Source organism: Phoca vitulina, unplaced genomic scaffold, assembly GCF_004348235.1.
Source record: "Phoca vitulina isolate PV1807 unplaced genomic scaffold, GSC_HSeal_1.0 scaffold29, whole genome shotgun sequence".
NCBI classification, from domain to species: domain Eukaryota; kingdom Metazoa; phylum Chordata; class Mammalia; order Carnivora; family Phocidae; genus Phoca; species Phoca vitulina.
The window spans coordinates 22,520,421-22,541,378 of record NW_022589732.1 but is presented as its reverse complement, the minus strand read 5'-3'; the positions used below and the strand labels follow the sequence as shown (position 1 = coordinate 22,541,378).

Below are 20,958 nucleotides of genomic sequence, written 5' to 3'. Positions count from 1 at the left end.
TGAACCCTCTAGTTGATCAGAAATGACTCTCCTTCCTTTATTTGCTTAGCAAACTGCAGATCAGTTTATAATGGAGAAGCCAGACACTGCAGTGATCCTTCAGTTGTCTTATTTAATCCTCCCACCCCCCAAGCTCAGGGAGGCAGGCACTGAATTTCCAGCTTGCAACAAGGGAAAGTGAGGTTTTCTTTCATCTCACAAAAAGACTTGTGGTAACTTCTCATCTGGAACCAGGTCTGCCTGACTCCAAAGCTGAGGTTCTTTTCTAACGCTGCTTCCATGAGAGCTCACAAGTAGCTGAAAATAACCCACGTTGATATTTAGCTTACATGCCACCCCCAAATTGTACAATAAACCAATAGCTTCCTCTATGTTTTACGGTTGATCCAAACTTCCTCGTAAGCCTCCAGCTCCCTGGGTTTTGCCTGCCCCCTGCTACTGGAATAAGGCTGGCAAATCCAGGGTCTGTCCCTTCCACCCCTGCCGTCCCTGGTCCCCTGGGTTCTCACGGATGCCGTGCATCCTCCAACTGTCCCCTCCCCTTGGGTGTGGGCTGCCTACCCGTAGCCATGGCTGGTGGGCTACCCTGCCTCACCATGGTGGCCAACAGCGGGCCCGGGCTCCTCCACGGAAGTCATGCTGGAAGGTCACCTTTTCCACCCACCAAGGCACCTGGGGAGACTTGCAGGCACCGTCTTCTTTTATCCTGTGGCCACTCATGTTGGTACTGGCATCCTTGGGAAGCCACCATCTGATGGGAATAGTCCCTTGGCTGCCTTCTTGTCCCTGTCTCTCTGTGTCTCTGTAGCTCCTGGCCCTTTGCCCCCATCACCTCACCCCTACCCTGTGATTTCAGCCTGGAGTGAGGGACCCAGGACCCCCGTCTGCGATTTCCATCTTCCTCCCTCCCCTACACTCTAGCGCCGCAGGTTCCAGGCTCTAACCAGAGCTCTGCCACGTTTTAGCTTGTGTGACCCTGGACAAATTGCTCAACTTTTCTGTTTCTCAGTTTTTCTCTTTCTCAGGAAAGGAGTAGCTGAAGCTGGAGAGAAACGTCCTTTTGATGAGAGGGTAATGTGAAAGTGTGCTATATGAAAACAATTGTTCGATTAGGTGGCCCATTGCCAGCAGAGGGGTGCATCGCTTTTCTTCCCTTTGTCAACAGCATCCTGTTTCCAAAAAATACCTTCCTCCTGTGTTCAAGGATGTAGGATGCTTCTTTAACGCGGAACAATGGTTGCCTTTTGTTGTAGTTCACGGCAAATTTAAAAAAGGCACACTGAAATTCAGGTCTAAATGACTAACAGCGGGCCTGTGTATAAATGTGAAGTTTGACCAAGAGGGTTGAGGGCCGGGAGAGCAGTCGCCAGAGACTTGGGCAGCGGGGGCGAAGACGAATGCCAGGTTGGCCACTTCTGCCAGCGCTTAGAGTTGGGGAACCGCAGGCAGAGCTGCGTGGGCCCTGCTTGCTGGCGTCTGTTCTGTGCTTTGCAGGTTTGGCGGCAGGCTTCCCAGAAGAGAGGTGTCTCCTTTCCAGATCCTCACCCCCACGTCCAGCACCACCAGGACAGGGTGGATGAGCAAGGTGCAGCTGGAGCTCTGCCGTCCTGGGGTAAACTTCAATCCCGTTGTTGCAGACACAGCATGGGCAGGGCTACGGGGACCTTGAAGGCTCTGGGTCCGGTTTGTCTGAGAAGATATGTGCCAAAGGTCACAGGGTGGAGAGATGTTCTGCTTTCTGGGTCTTTCCACTAAGTTCCTAAAACCTGAAAATCTTCTTTTAAAGTGTTCCGTTGCACTTTCTCTTCATATGTACTTTCCGTTTTAAAAAAATTACTAGGGGCAGCTGTAATATACTGACAACAGTTTCCTACCAAATGCCCGTTTTTTCTGCTGCTCGGAATTAACAGTGAAAATCTTGTCATAATTTCCAACTTCTTTGTAAATGACTCCTCTACTGAAATGCAGTAGTGAGCGGATCTCCATCTTTTCCGAGGCACCCAGTATGGTAAGGGAGACAATTTGTGAGCACGCAGAGTCACAAACACATTTGGTTTGCAAGCAGAGAAGGATTCCCAGCAAAGTAGGGCAGGACACCTCCCATGATGCTGCATGTGGGGGCTGCCCAAGCATCCCCCTTCCCACAGAAGCGAGGAGTCCCCTCCGGCCATCAGCCCTCTGTGCTGGGGGTGTGGACACCTACATTCTTGTGGGCACTCACACAACTGCCCCCTTTCCTCTGAATCCCGTAGCAATCCGTATCCATCTGGATAATGCTTTCGTAGTTTCTAGAAAATGACCTCACAATTACCTTGGGTCATTAGTTGCTATTTCTCACATTTTAACTACATGGTACCTAATAGAGGGTTCAATAAACATTTGTTGACTTGATCTCTTAAAAAGAGTGACTTGTGTTTGGGCCCTAAATTCCCCACCAGCAGTTAAGGGCTTCTGCCTTCAGCATTCACTACTCAAAGGTCAGCAGGGCTAAGAGCCTTTGCTCACTATCAGATCCCTCCTGGCTACCACACGCTGCCTCTATCCAGCAGATGCTGTTTTATAGACTTTCAAGCCCGGCTGTGATGCCAGGGAAGAAAGTTTCTCATTCATCCTTGTTTCTCCCCACAGTTGGTGCTGAGTTAATTCCTTCAGAGTAGCAAACCGAACAAACCTATCAAATCCCTTACTCTCCTTATGAACAGTCAGATCACATCAAACTACAAATGCTTTCTCTCTCAACTTCCACTGATCCTCCTGTTTGGAATCTTTCTGCATTGCTGGGAAGTCAGTCCATTCAACCTGCATGATGCACGTAACTGGGTGGGGCTAGGTTTGTATTGTCTTGTAGAAGATTCCTTATGAATCATCAGTAAAAGTGGCTACAATTAGGGCACCTGGCTGGCTCAGTCCATTGGGCGTCTGCCTTTGGAACAGGTCATGATCCCAGGGTCCTGAATTGAGTCCCACATGGGCTCCCTGCTCCATGGGGAGTCTGCTGCTCCCTCTGCCCCTCTTGCCACTCGTTCTCTCAAATAAATTTTTTTTTTTTTTAAAGTTGCTACAATTATGGAAAGATAATCCTTCAGATACCTGTTCTTACAGGACAATGAACTATTGGAAATGGAAAAACTAACCACTGGAAAATAACATTTTTTTTTAAATTCTAAAATGTCACTGATTTTAGGATAACCTTAGTTTTGCAAAAAAGAACCCTAGTTTTAGCATCTGAAGAATAAATGATAATCATGAAATTAAACACACATTAAAATTAAACACCCATGAAATTAAACACACATTTCAGAAATGAAGTGTGAAAAATATAGCCTCTTGGAATTGAGGTAACATGACTAATGAGCAAATAAAATTAAGAAATAGAACACCCTTCCTATGAAATCATATGAACCTTGTTTCACCAAGCTCTGTGATGCTATGTAAAACCACTCTGGGGCATATAGGTGAGCAGCCCAGGTGGTCCAAGTGCAAGGAAAGCTAGCATGATGGTGGCTAGCTGCCGCATACAAGTAATCAGGCAATTTTTACAAAGTGCTCACGGAAAGGTCTTATTTTCAAAAACTGTTCAACTTGTATGCTCATCTGTGAGCATGAATGTCAGTTTGGCCCTGCTAGAAAATCTCAATTCTCTATTTCTAGGATCCAGTGAGGTTGCACTATCCCCCACCAACTATGAGACTCTGGCCCCTTAGGATAGCAAGCCATGAGTGAGGCAGAATCAAACACTAAGGCAGACAGGAAGAGACTGTGCAGGACCTGCCCTCATGCTAACTGGCCAGAATGGCCCATATAATCCCTCCTCCCCCATTAATTAATTTCATCTTTGCTTCTGCCACAATATGCTCCTTTTGCAGTTTTCAAGTGTCAATACTGGGGGAACTTTCTCCAGCTTCCTGAACGGCTTCTTTACAAAAGGCCAAGTCTTCAAGACCATAGCTTTATCTTTTCCTGAAAAACGGCTTCCATTTTGACTGCTAGCTAAATTGAGTACATTTAGGGAGGACTCCATCTTAGTGATTAACACTGACCTTCAAAACATCCTTTGATTCGTGGCTAGAGGTGATCTCAGCAACTGAGAAAAGGAGTTTCTGGTACTATATATAAGAAATAGGATCTGGGGAAGTCAAACATGATTACCATTTATTCTTCAGATACTAAGGTCAATCCCCCCCCCTTTTTTTAAGATTTTGAGATAGTGAGAGCACAAGAGTGGGGTGAGGGGCAGGGGCAGAAGCAGACTTCCCACTGAGCAGGGAGTTGGATGCAGGGCTCAATCCCGGGATCCGGGATCATGACCTGAGCCGAAGGCAGATGATTAACTGATTGAGCCTCGCAGGCGCCCCTTTTGATAAACACTAAAATTTTAATGCTCTAAGTATTTTTAGCAAAATCTCAACCTATTTAATTTGTACAGTGCTTTTGATCCTCAAAGAGGATTTCAGCCCTGTGGCATCCGTCGAACTTTCTAAGCGTAACTGGCTAAGACATTCAACTCTACCACTTCTTCCCAGCCATATGACCTTGTGCAAATAAATATCAAACTTGGGGGCTTCAGCTTAGTCCTTGGGAAAATGGGGATTACAAGTACCTAGCTCAAAGTAATGTTACGACTTATGCAAAGGACTTAGCACACAATATGCAAATAATTGAATCATTAGCAATAGCAATAACAATTAGCAACAGGGTATCTGGACCCTCCTACCATACTGGAATGACACAAATCTCAGGTGTCTTTCAGTTTCAAGAACTTTAACATGGAAACACACCCTCTATCCAGATGAACAATTTTAAGGGAAGCATGCCTTTCTTTCCACATCCTAACATTTTAAAGTGCACAGAACACACTCAAGGGTTCAGGGTCCTAGCACAGATTGCGAGCAGGAAATTGGGCTTCAAGGGAACTGGCATTTCTTGCCATCCTTCCCTGCTCTCCGACCCTTCCTCCATCATACTCCGGCCGTGGGAGACACCCTCACCGCCCTTACTCTGTGCTGTAACTCGTTTAGTCTTGGAAGGCTTCCTGCTGGCACACCTTGGAAACTGACTGCTGTGCTCTTACGACACTTGCCCTAAAGGACCCTGGTTGTCTCCCCTGGGTTTAGGTAGTAGCATGATGCCTGCCACACTCGTTTTGACTGAATGTTCACGACAGCGTTCTAAGCAAACCAAAAGGGCCTTTATTTTTTGTGTGATCATTTTTAAATACATATCTCAGTTATCCTGTAAAGCTTCAGGTGATGTTTTAGAAAATGAGAAGTAGGTATTTTTCTTTTTTGCCTAAAGCCTATCCATGTGCAGGTCTTCACTCTTCCCTGTGAATGATATGAAGAAAAAACCTCGGTGGCATGGCATGTTAACGGAGCCTGGGAACCAGGGATTTTTTTCATTATGACTTTACATCTGTTTTATTATTTTATAAGTATTCACATTTTATATAACACACTTTTTATACCAAAGTCTTCATTGTCTTAGCAAAGTCAGAAAAAGTGATGTAATGAAGTACCAAGTCATTTAAATTAAAAAGAAAAAAAAACCACCTTGTTTTTCTAAATAAGCTTTTGCCTGATACCCACTGTCGAAATTCTATCATTTTGTTTTGTGTGATACCATCCAAACATAGGGACATAAATTTTGGGTTCTAAAATGACTGAAGACAATAGGACCTTCAAGATCACATTGACACCGTAGAGTAACTAAAGTGGAGAAGGGAGAAAATAGAAGTCTGGCACTGAGATTTTTCTTAGGACAGCTCCCCGCACTGCCCACCCCCCAAAACCAGCAACAGCAGCTAAAACTTACATATTACTAAATGCCCACACATTTCACTCCAACCCTATGAGGTTGGTTCTGTTACCATCTTCATTTTATAGATAAGAAAATGGGCACAGAGAGGTTAATTTGCCCAAGATCACATAAATAAGTGGAAGAGGCGGGGCTCAAATAAAGGCAGTCTGGCTGTAAGTACCATGGTCATAATCACACTGTATTCTACCTACTAGGTCAGGAAGAGAAAATAAATCAAACAAATCCTCTATTCAAATAGTATGCATATGGTTCAGCTGGAAAAATTACAGACCGATCACCATCTGGCTGGAACCTTTATTATTTCAGAAATAAGCATCTCATATGTAATCTGAGGTGGTTAGAATAATTACTTCTGGATACTGTAATAAATATTTGTCAAAAATACCAATCATTTCAATAATCATACACACTTCATTCATTAAGAACCTCCAAAAATAACTCTTCTGTATCAAAACACTTACAAATGTCACAAGAGAGTCAAGTAATAGTCTATGCAGGAGAGAAGAAAAAGTCTTCTGGGGGAAACTCTAATGAAGCATTTTGCCTATTACAGTTTTGACTGACATAGTTCATGAAGAAAGACTAGCTATGTCCTCCTTTTTTGTTTAGTGCTTAGCCTGAGAGAACACAAGAAACCAAGTCTTGGGAGAAAAACTGCTTTCATAATCTTAAGTGTGAGCCACAAACAGGCTTTTCTGATAAAAGCTTCAAAGCCTGAAGTGATGGGAAAGGCAAGCATGTATTCTATTCAATATTTCAATAAATATGCACAAAAATTCAGCAATTAGGAACACAGTGTTTGTGTATTTGAAAATGCAAGAGTTTTCATGCTTTGAATGTTTTATCCTGAGAAGAGTTTTAAGGATATTTTGTTCTATAAGGTTCAAAAATAAAACTTAAACATATATAACACATATCAGGAATTCTCCATACGATTAACATTCTGGACCATCCTAGCAATGTCAAACAATGAGAAGCCTAACAAAATAACACGTATGTTGTAAAGATAGCAATGAGAAAGAAAGGAACATCAGGAGAATGAATCACCTATATCTTTGTTTCATGCTCAGTGCTTTTAAGTTCAACAGACGAATGTAAAAACAGCAATTATTTATTTGTTTCCAAATAGCCAGACCCCTCTCACTGGCTCACCACCAATTACACAAGTGCTAAGTAGTCAAAGAAAGACTGCAGGTGACCCTTTGCTTCTCTCTGGTCCCTTTACCAAACCTCTACATCACTTATGACATTACTTGTTGATATGATATACAGCAAAACAGAGTTTGCTAATTTTCACTCAATCAAATACATTTTAAAATAGAATAAATTCTCACAACACAAACTTTAGTTTTCACATTCATTGCAACATTTATGAATTACTCAAACACGAGAACTGGAAATGTGTGTGCTTATTTGGAAGAGAACAACTGAATTTATTCTGCAGAAGATAAAGGAGACCTGAAGCATCACATCACCGGAACAACTGAAACATGATGACAAGTCTTATCTTCTAAACTTCAATGAAAGCTCCTTGTACAAACTATTTAATGAATACCTGTCCCTATTAAACAAGCAAGATATCTGATGTATTAAAGAAGTCAGAAGCTGAGGCTCTTCATTTCTTTCTGTTGCTTCCAGTTGCTAGAATACTGGCAACTCGCATAAATATATTTAAGGTATCCACGTAGATTCCCAGCATCCTGGAAAAGAAAATTATGGCCTGTTATAGATGATGTAATTCTAATAACAATGATAAAAATTATTTCTTAATCTAGAAAAGAGAAAGCAATACTGATTTATTTGTCATAGGTATATGAAATGGAAATTAAAAAAACAAAAGATGCCAACACTAAGGAAGCCCTAGACTAGACAACAGTCAAGATTTTCTTCTGGCAGATTCATCTTCGAAATGTTAAAGGGCAATTTAAAAAATCATTATTCTATTCTCTGACATGCTCTTAGAGTGTAGCATCTTGCAAAAAAAAAAAACCCTGGGTGATAGACAATGAAATAATCAGGAAAAAACCAAAGAAACACCTTCACAAAAATGTGTTAGACACAAGTCTGGCATTTTTAAATATAATACATCTCCTCAAGGCAACCCCCCCTCCACCGCCAACCAACGAAAACTGTCACAAATCTGTGTTACGGCAGCATTTTAAAAAGACCATTACACTGAATTTCAGTTTCAAGGAAAAAAAAGATTACTTTACAAAATGTGACAGACAACATGAAACTCAAAAAAGTTGTTTAAATAAAACAAGCCACTTTGGTGGAGAGTCCAAGAAAAGGGAAAAGCATCATTATATAACAGTTGCACCATAAAGCTAATCAACAAAAATAGGCAAATACTGATTTAATTGAATACCTAAATACTACACTTAGTTACGATCTAATCAAATGTTCTGTGGACACATAGCTTACTAAATAGATAAAACAGATCAAACAGTAACAGAAATAAAATAGTACAATTCGACAAACCCATTGTGGTTATGTGATATGGTGACATCCTAATCCCTGTACCTGTAAATGTGACCTTATTTCAAAATAGGGTCTCTGCAAATGTATCAAGATGTGAGTTAAGATGAGGTTAATACTGGAGTAGCGTCGGCCTCAATCCAAAATGACTGGAGACAGAGACAGACACATAGGACGAATGCTGTGAAGACAGAGGTAGAGATTGGGGTAATGTGTCTACAAGCCAAGGAATGCCAAGGACTGCTGGCCAAAACAAGCAGCTAGAAGAGAAGCATGGAGCAGATTCTCTTAGAGCCCTCGGAAGGTATCAACCCTGATGACACCTTGATTTCAGACTTCTGGACTCCAGAACTTCAAGAGTATAAATTTCCATTGTTTTAACCATTCAGTTTGCAGTCTGTTACAGTAGCCCTAGGAAACTAATACAGCCATAAAATAAAATAGACCATAATAACACAAATGTCCTATGTAACAAAGGGAAGACATTAAAGACTACTTACGAATTGATGGGATCATATTTTTGAACTCCATACGCTGGTATTATTTCTGCACGCTTGATTACTTTCTGCGTATCATATAGAAGAAACATGCTGAAAACAACTAATCCACCATAAATTGCCACTGAGTACAAAGTGGCACCAGCCACAGTGGTAGGTGGAAGAAACATAGATCCTGGAAGGAAAAAAGACGAACTCTTCTATAATTGGATTTATGATTAACATTACTCAAAAAACAAAACAAAACAAAACAAAACAACCCTTCTTTTGGTGTACTGCACAGGTAAGAAAAGGACTGACTATATGCACTGTGTAATTTTATGCACATTCAGTTGCAAACCCATTATACTCATTCCTGCAATGGGTCACTTGCTCACATTACAGAAAGGCTCTTGCATCAAGAGCAATTTTCATGTTCTCCAGACCAACTTTTCCATTTTAGATGTATTTGGTAAAACCAAAAATCATAGTTTACCATGATGCCAAATAAGAAAATACACTCTAATTAGTGTTTCCTTTTTAAACTTTCAAAAGTGACTCTTAATTAAGTTCCCTCCTTTAGGATAACTAAGCACATCAATGATTTTAGGAAACCAAGAAGCAAGTATCAAAACCCAGCCGCTTACCCAATGAGGATACAAAGACGAGACCCAGGCCCACTCCCAGGGGTGCCCCCATGTTCAGGAACTTCTCACTGGGCGCGCACATGGCCACGGCGGAGAGGCCGCCCACGATGCCCGCTGTGTACCACGCGGCTCTGATGAGAAGAGGCCCCCCTAGCATCGTCAGCGGAGCCACCACTGCGCCCAGCACACCTGGAGAAAGAGCAAGCAGGGAAGTAGTTACTAAATGACAACCAAAAAGAAAACGCCACTTCTAATAACAGGCCATCTGAACATCGTATACCTGACTGTTCAACGACAGGAATACCAAGTCTCTCCCGTATGTAGGTAATACTACCCCTGAATTCCACAACCCAAACTTGCGGCTAGCCAAACTCGAAATCATAACAACACTATTCTTAAACTGTCTCAACTCAGAGTACAAACACTAATCTAGATGTTTGAGTAACTTTATCAAATTTTATGTACTTCATTATCTGGATATGAGCCTACTGGTATATTCTTTCCAACAACAATGCTATATATAAGAATTGAGATTAAAAGGCTTGAAATGAGTAACTCAAGGTCAAACCTGTTGCTGCCAAGAGGGAACAAGGTAAAACGAGAGAATGCTATAGGATGCTAATCCTAAGGAACTTCAAGGACAGGCACTGCTGTTTCCTTGTGGATAGGGAATGTCATCTCAGCTTGTGAACCGTAATTTTAGTTGTCAGGTATTCATAAACAAGTTCAGAAAAATTACTGTGAAAGGTATTAATAATTTAATTAGCAAACAGAACTCCTTAATTCAAAAAATAAATCTTAGATAATTATTTCAGTGGTCATTATTTCAGTGGTGAGTAGAGTTAAGTTATCCTCTTATTAAAACAGTAAGTGTCCGTAGTTTAACTCGTGGAATAGGCACAGCTATGGCCATACTATAATTTCAACACCAGTGTCTCTTTCGTGAAGAGTAACATTTCTAGATCAAGGAGAAAGATGTATCTCATGATAATGAACAATTAAAAATATCTTTTGCTGTAAGAAAGACACTGGATAAAAATTCCTCTAGGAATCTTTACATTTCTATTAGGATTCCCATCAGTTTTACAACTGACAGCAAAATTTTTAGCAAAAAAAAAAAAAAATCTATTTTTTTTTTTTTGCAGAAGCCAAGAAAAACCTGTATTCTCCAGCAGCCTCCCAACTTTACTCACCCCAGGTAACTCCTTGTCCTGAAATTTGCATTAAGCCACAGACAGAGGATGAAAGAGTGTCCTTCTTCCTCCCTTCCCTATACTGATGTGCCAGCTCATTGCTCCAGGTTCTCCTGACCCCGTAAGCCACCAACGGCCGGGGACAGGATGTAGAGCTGGTACCAGGGAGGAAGGATGAGCGAGCCCTTGCCTCCCTCATGGCCTTTTCATAGCATCTCCGCCACCCCCACCCCGTGGCACCTGGGCCTCCCCTGGCTCTCCAGGGTCTGGCCTGGTGGTCCTGTTTTCCATGACCTGTCCCTCCAGTGGTCCTCTCCTGTGTAAGCTGACCCTGTCAAAGACAGTTTCCCAGGTGGCCTTGACAGTCATGGTACAATCCTCTGGTTTTTCCGTTCTTCATGGCTAGGTTTATTGGAGATTCTATCTCTGGAGCTTTTATCACTGGGGGTCTGGCCCTTGGGTGGCTTAGTCTTCCAAAGATCCTGGCTACCATGCTCTGCCCAGGTCTCATCCCAGATGCCACAGTCCTCTGAGAGGTCCAACACTCGTGGACTAGCTCGTTGGCAATCAGGCTCTGTGTGTTCTGGCCCTCTGAGAGACTTGTCCTCACAGAATGTGGGCATCTGAGTCCTGGCCTTTTCACAACAGTAGCCCCTAAGTTTGAGGCCTCTGGCGGGGGTGGGGAGGGTGGGGGTGGGGGTCTGGTCCTCCAGGACTTTCTCATCAGCTTCGGGCAGATCCCTCCAAAGGTCTGTTCTCCAATATCTGGCTCTTTGGTGAGCCTGTTTGTTCTCTAAGGCCAGGTTTTCTGATGGTGTGGGAAGCTGCAGTCCAGCCTTCCTGTAGCTTTAGCAAACCTTTTAAGGAGATTGTCTGAGATTTTTCAATGATATTTTCTCATAAAAATCTTAAATGGTAATAGATGTTTGCTGCTTAAGGACATACCAATTACAAAACTAACAAGGATAGCTCAACATTATATTGTGAATCAAACTGGCATTCATCCAACTGGTACAGCCACTATGGAAAAGTATGGAGGTTCCTCAAAAAATTAAAACTATAACTACCATATGATTCAACAATCCCACTTCTGGGTTTATAATCAAAAGAATTGAAATCAGGATCTCATAGAGATGACTGTGCTCCCAGCAGCATTGCTCACAATCTCCAAGATACAAAAACCAAATTGTCCTTCAATGGATGAATGGATAAAGATGATGTGGTGTAGAAACAAAATGGAGTAATACTCAGCTATAAAAAAGAATGAAATCTTGCCATTTTTGACAACATGAATGGACCCCGAGGGCATTATGCTAAGTGAAATATGAGAAAGACAAATATCATATGATCTCAATTATATTAGGAATCTACAAAAGTCAAACTCAGAGAAACAGTAGAGTGGGGGTCACCAGGGGTAGAGGTGTGGGGGAAATGAGGAGATATTGGTCAAAGTGTATAAATTTCCAGTTATAAGATGCATAAATTTGAAGACCTAATGTACAGCATGGTGATTACAGCTAATCCTGCATCATATACTTGAATGTTGCTAACAGAATAGATTTTAAATGTTCTCACCACAAAAAAATGGTAAATATGGAAGTGTTAGCTAATGCTATGGTGGTAATCATTTTGCAATATATAAATGTATCAAATCAACAAGGTTTACACATCTTGAAATTTATATGATGTTATGTGTCAATTATATCCTAATAAAGCTGGGGAGAAAACACAATTAGAATAGTTTTCCAACGATCATTTCAGTAATTCCTGCACACTTAGTCCTAAGACCACAGCTGTGTCGACACAGTGCTAAACATTTGGATGAAAAATGAAAATGGAATGCACTGGGATGTTAATACTGGTCAAAAGCTAACTCTGATGTCCCTTTAATACTGTGAGGGAATGCCCTTGGGTCATCCAAACCCCCTTCAGGTCTCATCTCAATCATACCAGTGAAAGAAAGAGTGGACAGAGGGCTGGACTTGAAGAAATAAGGGTGTTCAGTTTTGACTGTGGCACCTGCCAGTGTGACCTCACACAGCCTCCACTTCCTCATCCATGAAATGGAAATGCTAATGCCTGCCTGCACAGCTTCTCAAGATACGGATGAAATGTAAAGCAAAAACTGGCATTCATGCTGTACAGGGAAGGGTTACCAGAGCAGGCCTAAGGTCATCTTTACAAAGACTTGCTTGCGGGGCTGGTCCTTGGCTACTTAAGAACTTGGCAGATAAAGCATTCTGTAACTGGGAGGGTTAGACTGCTTGTGAAAACAATGTGAGTTATGCTGAAAGCCTGCTTTCCTTCTGGAAATCCGTATTTTGGTAGTTGCTATGAAGGTGCTTACATGATCAGTCCTTAATAAAAACCCTCAGGCACCAAGTCTCTAATGGGCTTCTATCTCACTGCTCTTTTCACTTCCTTGATAAGTCCCCTCAAAAAAAGGAGGGAGCACTGAAGGCCCATGGATGAATTTCTCCAGACTCTGCCTATATTTTTTCCCCTTGCAGATGCTATCATGTGTCCTTTTATTGTAATAAACCTTAGCTCTGAGTACAACTATATGCTGAGTCCTAGGACTCCTAAAAAAACACTAAATGAATGAATGGTTGGTCTTGGGGACCCCCTCCAACACATAAAATACTTTGACCCAAATAATTTATATACTGTAATAATACCAGATTAAAAGTTTTCTAAGCAACCCAGATAGCCCTTATTCTAAACTCAAACTACATAGCTATTTTAATTTAATTCAGTAAGTCACTAAGTATCTACTATTTATCAGAGATAAAAACACTGAACCTGTTTTCTCAAGGAACTCAGTGTCTAAAATGGGAAACAGGTGCAGAACTCCATTCTTTGGGTAAGATACTAATGCTAAACTCAGATGGTGAGGTTTTTGGTGTTTTAATGCAAGGGTACATACTCAAGAGAAAAAAAAGTTCTGTATACTACTATGGTATGTACTTGTTCTAAAGCAGAATAATCCTTAAATAGATGGCACTCAGAGATACTACATTTTATAGAAGTACACGTTGTATCTTGAATAATTTTTTTCTTAAAAGCAGGTTATTGGTACTGGAAGATAATGGACCACCTCCCTCAATCACAAGGATTTTATCCTGTAAATCCCCACGGAGAATATCTATGGTTGAATAACCTCACACCTAACAGAAGAGACTTGAAAACCGAGGTTGTCAAGTCATGCTGTCTCATATTGACCAAAACAAAGATAGCACATAAAGAATGTAAATGACATAGTTCATACCAGAAATTTGTCATACTGGATGCCAAATACCTAATTTCCATTTACTAACCTATGTTAGAAACACTTCACAGTCTGTTTCCCTAGAAGTTTCAGGGAAATGGTTACAAAATTTGTCTTGTTTTATGTAAGTAAATAAACGAAAAGCAGAAACAGACCCGTAAAGACAGAGAACAAACTGATGGTTGCCAGAGGGGAGGTAGCGGGGTGTGCAAAATGGGTGAAGGGGAGTGGGAGATACAGGCTTCCAGTTACGGAATGAAGTCACAAGAGTAAAAGGCACAACACAGGGCACACAGTCAGTGATACTGTAATAGTGCTGTATGGTGACAGATGGTAGCTACACTTGCGGGGAGTATAGCAAAACGTATAGGGAAGCTGAATCACTATGTTGTACACTGGCAACTATTATAACATTGTGTCAACTATACTCAAAAAACAAATTAGAAAAAATAAAATGTCTTGTTTTGTGGTAGAGAACATGTATCTAAGTACTTTTGTTTCTGGGTCTAGCTGGCTCTTTGTTCAACCCACAGACAGAGACTACCCCGGGATACCTGAGATGGAAAACACTTTATCTAAAATATTTGTGTCTCCAAAATTAAGGGGTGGTATCACAACATGTACCTATAAAAGGATATTAGAACTGTCCTACAATACCACAGGTGGACAGCCTCTGCCCTGCCCACTGTCACTTCGTGCTAAACCTATCTAAATAATGACCCAGCTAACTGTATCAGACACAAATGTACATTTCCAAAGATCTTTTTTACTGTATTCTTTCTTCCAATGCTCTACTGCAAAATCCTCTACTCCTATTTTCTTACTGCATCCTTTTCTTCTCCACCCTCATTTTTAAATTTTTCTAAAAATACACAACAAAAACAATTCTTAAGTAATGTGTATCAGGTTTGAAACCCTCCCAGGAGGAGACAAAATACATAAAGGAAATCTCTACATATACTAGACTGTCACAGGAGGCCAAATGTAATACTGGGGATGTCCATGGTCTTAGTATCAGAATCATTTTTCAGAGTAGAGATCTGGTAATAAACAACCACATGAGTATGAAAAACTGTAAGTGTTTTCTAAACACAAGGTTTTATTAAATTATGCACAAGTCATTTACAATTGTGAAGAGCCACCAAAAAAAAAAAAAAAAATTAGTAATGAAGGTTGTTAAATAAAAATTTAAAATTAGAACATACCAGAATGTAGTAACCAAGCAACATGCTTTGGGACTGGGCTCTGGTCATATGGTATTGATCGTACCATCATTCCAGCTCCAATCATGGCTGCAAAGGTTGCACCAATTGTCTGAAAGACACATATTACTGAGAAAAATCAATCCTTATACAACAACAAAGTAGAAGCCCACAAGTTCCAAGTTCAGTTAGTCCCTCCAAAAAAACCTTGAATGAACTGATCCTAGTAGGGGGCAAGAGTGCCCCCTACTGTCACACAAAGTTTTGCAGACACCTTCAAGTGACTTAAGTTGAGCTTTGACTGATACCACCATCTTTTAAAGTTTATTCTTGCTAGACAGAGAATAAACCTCTTTAAGAATCCCAAAACAGGGACGCCTAGGTGGCTCAGTTGGTTAAGCGTCTGACTCTTAGTTTCGGCTAAGTTCATGATCTTAGGGTCATGAGATCGAGCCCCACGTCCGGCTCTGAGCTCAGCACGGAGTCTGCTTGGGATTCTCTCTCCCCCTCTGTCCCCCCCGCCCCCCCAGCTCATGCACACATGCTCCATCACTCTCACACTCTCTCTCTCAAATCAATCAATCAAGCTTGGGGTGCCTGTGTGGCTCAGTTGGTTAAGCATCAGGGCAGGATTTCAGGTCCTGGGATTGAGTCCCACCTCTGGCTCCCTCCCCCACTCGTTCTCTCTCAAATAAATAAAATCTTTAAATATATAAATCTTAAAAAAATAAGAATTCCAAAATAATTTTTATTTACTTTGTATAGCACAGACCGTATTTTAAAAAATTAATCATGATATACCAATTAGAATATATATGTATTACATTGCCTTGAACTCCATCATTTGCTAAATAAAAATCTAAAAAACAGAAGCACATGGAAAAGAGAGTAAGATTCTACTTCTCTATCCTCTTAGTTTTCTGGCTGACTTGGTCCTCCATCCCTTTTCTTTGCCTTAGATTGCCATATTAGTTTTAACACTTAAATATTCCTTGTGTGTATAAGAAAGAAATGCACATAATAGAAAAAGATGATAATGAATCTTTAGGAAACTTGAAGTAGAAAGTGCAAAGTTGCAGCTCTTGTACGAAACAGCAGATATTTTGTAGCCCAACTACTCAAAGATCAATTGAATGTGAATGCTTTTTTAACGCCTTTGCTTAGTCACTAATGTGTGTGTGTGACATACCAGGCCTGCCTAACTCCTCTGCATTATCTGTCTGACCCATGACATGTGAATGTTCAACCTCTGACGTAAAGCACAGATAGAGACAGAACAGCTGTTTTTGCTGAGAATGGGAAACCCTTTGCTCCTATTAATATAAATAAGCACAGTGAGTTCTACTCTATCATTTTCTAATGGAAAAATAATTACTAAAAACCACTTCATACATTTCTTCATACTTCATACAGATGCAAGGCATTTGCAGGATATTTATCACAATTGTGTTTTTTTTCTTTTAAGGTCCTTCATGTTCATGACCCAGCTGTATTTTCTGCCTTTTACCTTTCCATACTCTACACACTCCAGCTACACTGAAATGGTGGGGATGCAAACACACCCCCATCTCATGTCTCTTTACTTCTGGTTCATTTTGCCTAAGAATACCTTTTTTCTATCTGGTTGACTTATTCAAGGATTACCTCCTCACCTGGGAAGTTTTTCTGGGAGGGACACTGACTGCCACAAGCAGTGTCAGAAGCCTCTTCTCTGTTCCAACTTTGTACCAACTTTGACATAATTTCTATGTCTGTCACCCCCAAAAAGCTTCATCTTCATCTCTGTAGCACTTGCCTGGGGCTTTCCAAACTATTTCAGTAGCCCTAACAGCAGGTGAGAGTGATCTTATGCCCACAGGAAGTTGAGAATATGGCCCAAGCACAAAACTTCTTTGATGTCTTATTTTAGGGGCTAAACTCTTCTGTATATTTTAATTTTTCTCTTGTAGCCATGGTGTTTTGTTAAAAGGCCTTGTTTTATATTCTCTACCTGATAAAAACTTACATTCCTGGTGAGAATGCATCATGCTTATTCCGTGCCCTCTTGGACTTCTAGGTTAGGAGATTTATAACACACATCTGAAGTATATCGAAGTGTCCAAACGGCCATGCTATTCTAAATGGTCCTCCTTTGGAAAGTACAGTGGAAATATGACGGTTTTGGAAGTTGGATGGAAGTTGGTTAGATCTGGTTACCGAAGGGAAATCTGTAGGATATAAACTCTCCCATACCCCTTCCCTTCCCTTCTCAAACTCAGTACACGTTCTTACAATCCTTCGTTTCAGATTTTGCAAAGCCACGGCTGGCATACTTGCTTCTTGTCTCTTCCATTTGAGTTCTTAGAACTGAGCAGGGAGCCTGATGTGGGACTCGATCCCAGGACCCTGGGATCATGACCTGAGCCGAAGGCAGACGCTTAACCACTGAACCACCCAGGCGCCCCTCGATCTCCACTCTTGACACTATTGCAAAGCCAGTTTTATCTCAAAGTCTTTTTTTTTTTTAAAGATTTTATTTGAGAGTGAGCAAGTGAGAGACACCATGAGCAGGACAGCGAGAGGCAGACTCCCCACTGAGCAGTTCTTAGAACTCAAATACAAAAAATATTTTTGCTGTTTCAGTATCTGCAATGGCCTCTGCCTACTTAGGCACTTTCCTCAGTGTGGCAATCAAACATTCTTTTTCTAAATGTGTCTTCTTCACACTTTAGACCTCAAATCCTCGAACTCCACTCTTTTTTTCTTTTTTTTAAGATTTTTATCTATTTGAGAGAGAGATAGCTACAGAAATAGCGAGAGTGAGTACGAGCAGGGAGGAGAGGGAGAAGCAGGCTCCCCTCTGAGCAGGGAGCCTGATGTGGGACTTGATCCCAGGACCCCGGGATCATGACCTGAGCCGAAGGCAGACGCTTAACCACTGAGCCACCCAGGCACCCCTCGATCTCCACTCTTGACACTATTGCAAAGCCAGTTTTATCTCAAAGTTTTTTTTTTTTTTTTTTTTAAAGATTTTATTTATTTGAGAGAGAGCAAGTGAGAGAAAGACAGCACGAGCAGAGGGAGAGTGAGAGGCAGACTCCCCACTGAGCAGGGAGCCCAACGCTGGGCTCAATCCCAGGACCCTGGGATCATATGTGAAGCCAGTTTTAATGACTACCTCTTCTCCTTTGCTCAAGCTGTTCTGCAAACCTAGACTACCTTATTCCTCTCCTACAATAAAAAAAATGCTAGCCTCCAACATTTCTGATGAAATAAATGTCTCTTGCATAGACCTTCACTACTAGTCTAAGACAAAAACAGTCTTTCTTTAATTTTTATTTTATAATTTTAATTTTTTAAAATTTTATTATGTTAGTCACCATACATCATTGGTTTTTGATGTGGTGATCCACGATCCATTGTTTTTGCATAACACCCAGTGCTCCATGGAGTACGTGCCTCCTTAATACCCATCACCCGGCTAACCAATGCCCCCTCCCCCCTAAAACCCTGTTTGTTTCTCAGAGTCCATGGTCTCTCATGGTTCATCTCTCCCTCCAATTCCCCCCCCCCATTTTTCCCTTCCTTCTCCTAATGTCCTCCATACTATTCCTTATGTTCCACAAATAAGTGAAACCATATGATAATTGACTTTCTCTGCTTGACTTATTTCACTTAGCATAATCTCCTCCAGTCCCATCCATGTTGATGTAAAAGTTGGGTATTCATCCTTTCTGATGGCTGAGTAATATTCCATTGTATATATGGACCACATCTTTATCCACTCATCTGTTGGAAGGGCATCTCGGCTCTTTCCACAGTTTGGCTATTGCGGACATTGCTGCTATGAACATTGGGGAGCATATGGCCCTTCTTTTCACTACATCTGTGTCTTTGGGGTAAATACCCAGGAGTGCAATTGCTGTCATAGGGAAGCTCTATTTTTAAATTTTTGAGGAACCTCCACACTACTTTCCAAAGTGGCTGTACCAACTTGAATTCCCATCAACAGTGTAAGAGGGTTCCCCTTTCTCCACAACTTCTCCAACATTTCTTGTTTCTTTCCCTGTCCATTTTTGCCATTCTAACTGGTGTAAGGTGGTATCTCAATGTGGTTTTGATTTGGATTTCCCTGATGGCTAATGATATGAACATTTTTTCATGTGTCTGTTAGCCATTTGTATGTCTTCTTCAGAGAAGTGTCTTTTCATATCTTCTGCCCACTTTTTGACTTGTTTTTTGGGTGTTGAGTTTGAGAAATTCTCTATAGATCTTGGATACCAGCGCTTTATCTGTAGTGTCATTTGCAAATATCTTCTCCCATTCTGTGGGTTGCCTCTTTGTTGACTGTTTCCTTTGCTGTGCAGAAGCTTTTTATCTTGATGAAGTCCCAAAAGTTCATTTTTGCTTTTGTTTCACTAGCTTTTGGAGATGTATCTTGAAAGAAGTTGCTGTGGCCGATGTCAAAGAGGTTACTGCCTATGTTCTCCTCTAGGATTTGGATGGATTCCTGTCTCACACTGAGGTCTTTCATCCACTTTGAGTTTATCTTTGTGAATGGTGTTAGAGAATGGTCGAGTTTCATTCTTCTGCATGTGGCTGTCCAATTTTCCCAGCACCATTTATTGAAGAGACTGTCTTTTTTCCATTGCATGTTTTTTCCTGCTTTGTCAAAGATTATTTGACCATAGAGTTGAGGGTCCATATCTGGGTTCTCTATTCTGTTCCATTGGTCTACATGTCTGTTTTTGTGCCAGGACCATGCTGTCTTGGTGATCACAGCTTTGTAATATAGCTTGAAATCAGGCAACGTGATGCCCCCAGCTTTTTCTTTTTCAACATTTCCTTGGCGATTTGGGGTCTTTTCTGATGCCATACAAATTTTAGGATTGTTTGTTCCAGCACTTTGAAAAATGTCATTGGAATTTTGATCGGGATGGCATTGAAGGTATAGATTGCTCTGGGTAGCATAGACATTTTAACAATGTTTATTCTTCCGATCCATGAGCATGGAATACTTTTCCATCTTTTTGTGTCTTCTTCAATTTCTTTCATGAGCGTTTTGTAGTTCCTAGAGTATAGATCCTTTACCTCTTTGGTTAGGTTTATTCCGAGGTATCTTATGCTTTTTGGTGCTATTGTAAATGGAATCATTTCTCTAATTTCTCTTTCTACAGTTGCGTTGTTAGTGTATAAGAAAGCAACTGATTTCTGTGCATTGATTTTGTATCCTGCCACATTACTGAATTGCTGTATGAGTTCTAGTAATTTGGGGGGTGGAGTCTTTTGGGTTTTCCACATAAAGTTATCATGTCACCTGCGAAAAGAAAGAGTTTGACTTCTTCTTTGCCAATTTGAATACCTTTTATTTCTTTTTGTTGTCTGATTGCTGTTGCTAGGACTTCTAGTACTATTTGAACAATAGTGGCGAGAGTGGGCATCCTTGATGTGTTCCTGATCTTAAGGGAAAGGCTCTCAGCTTTTCCCCACTGAGGATGATATTCGCTGTGGGTTTTTCATAGATGGGATTTTATGAACTTGAGGAATATTCCCTCTATCCCTATACTCTGAAGAGTTTTAATCAGGAAAGGATCTACTGTGTTTCTGGTTTCTAATTCATTGATTTCTGCTCTAATTTTAATTATTTCTCTTCTAGTGCATGGCCTAGGCGTTGTTTGTTGCTTTTTCTCTAGTTCTTTAAGGTGTAGAGTTAGTTGGTGAATTCGGGATTTTTCTATTTTTTTGAGTGAGGCTTGGATGGCTATGTATTTCTCCCTTAGGACCGCCTTTGCAGTATCCCATAGGTTTTGGACTGATGTGTTTTTGTTCTCATTGATTTCCATGAATTGTTTAAGTTCTTCTTTGATTTCCTGGTTGACCCAAACATTCTTGAGCAGA

The 20,958-nt window shown here is 41.0% G+C and overlaps 1 protein-coding gene across 2 annotated transcripts in view; it reads right to left on the bottom strand.

The window, feature by feature from the left end:
• Positions 1–6,091: 6,091 nt before the first annotated feature.
• GHITM (growth hormone inducible transmembrane protein) overlaps positions 6,092–20,958 on the bottom strand; it is a 22,951-nt gene continuing 8,084 nt past the window's right edge. For both annotated transcript variants that reach the window (XM_032423659.1, XM_032423658.1), the window contains exons 6-9: positions 15,085–15,193; positions 9,419–9,607; positions 8,796–8,967; positions 6,092–7,517 (exon numbers count right to left, since the gene is read on the bottom strand). In XM_032423659.1, the coding sequence (XP_032279550.1) occupies positions 7,433–7,517; positions 8,796–8,967; positions 9,419–9,607; positions 15,085–15,193 (555 nt within the window). In that variant the 3' untranslated portion in view covers positions 6,092–7,432. The remainder of the gene's footprint in view (positions 7,518–8,795; positions 8,968–9,418; positions 9,608–15,084; positions 15,194–20,958) is intronic.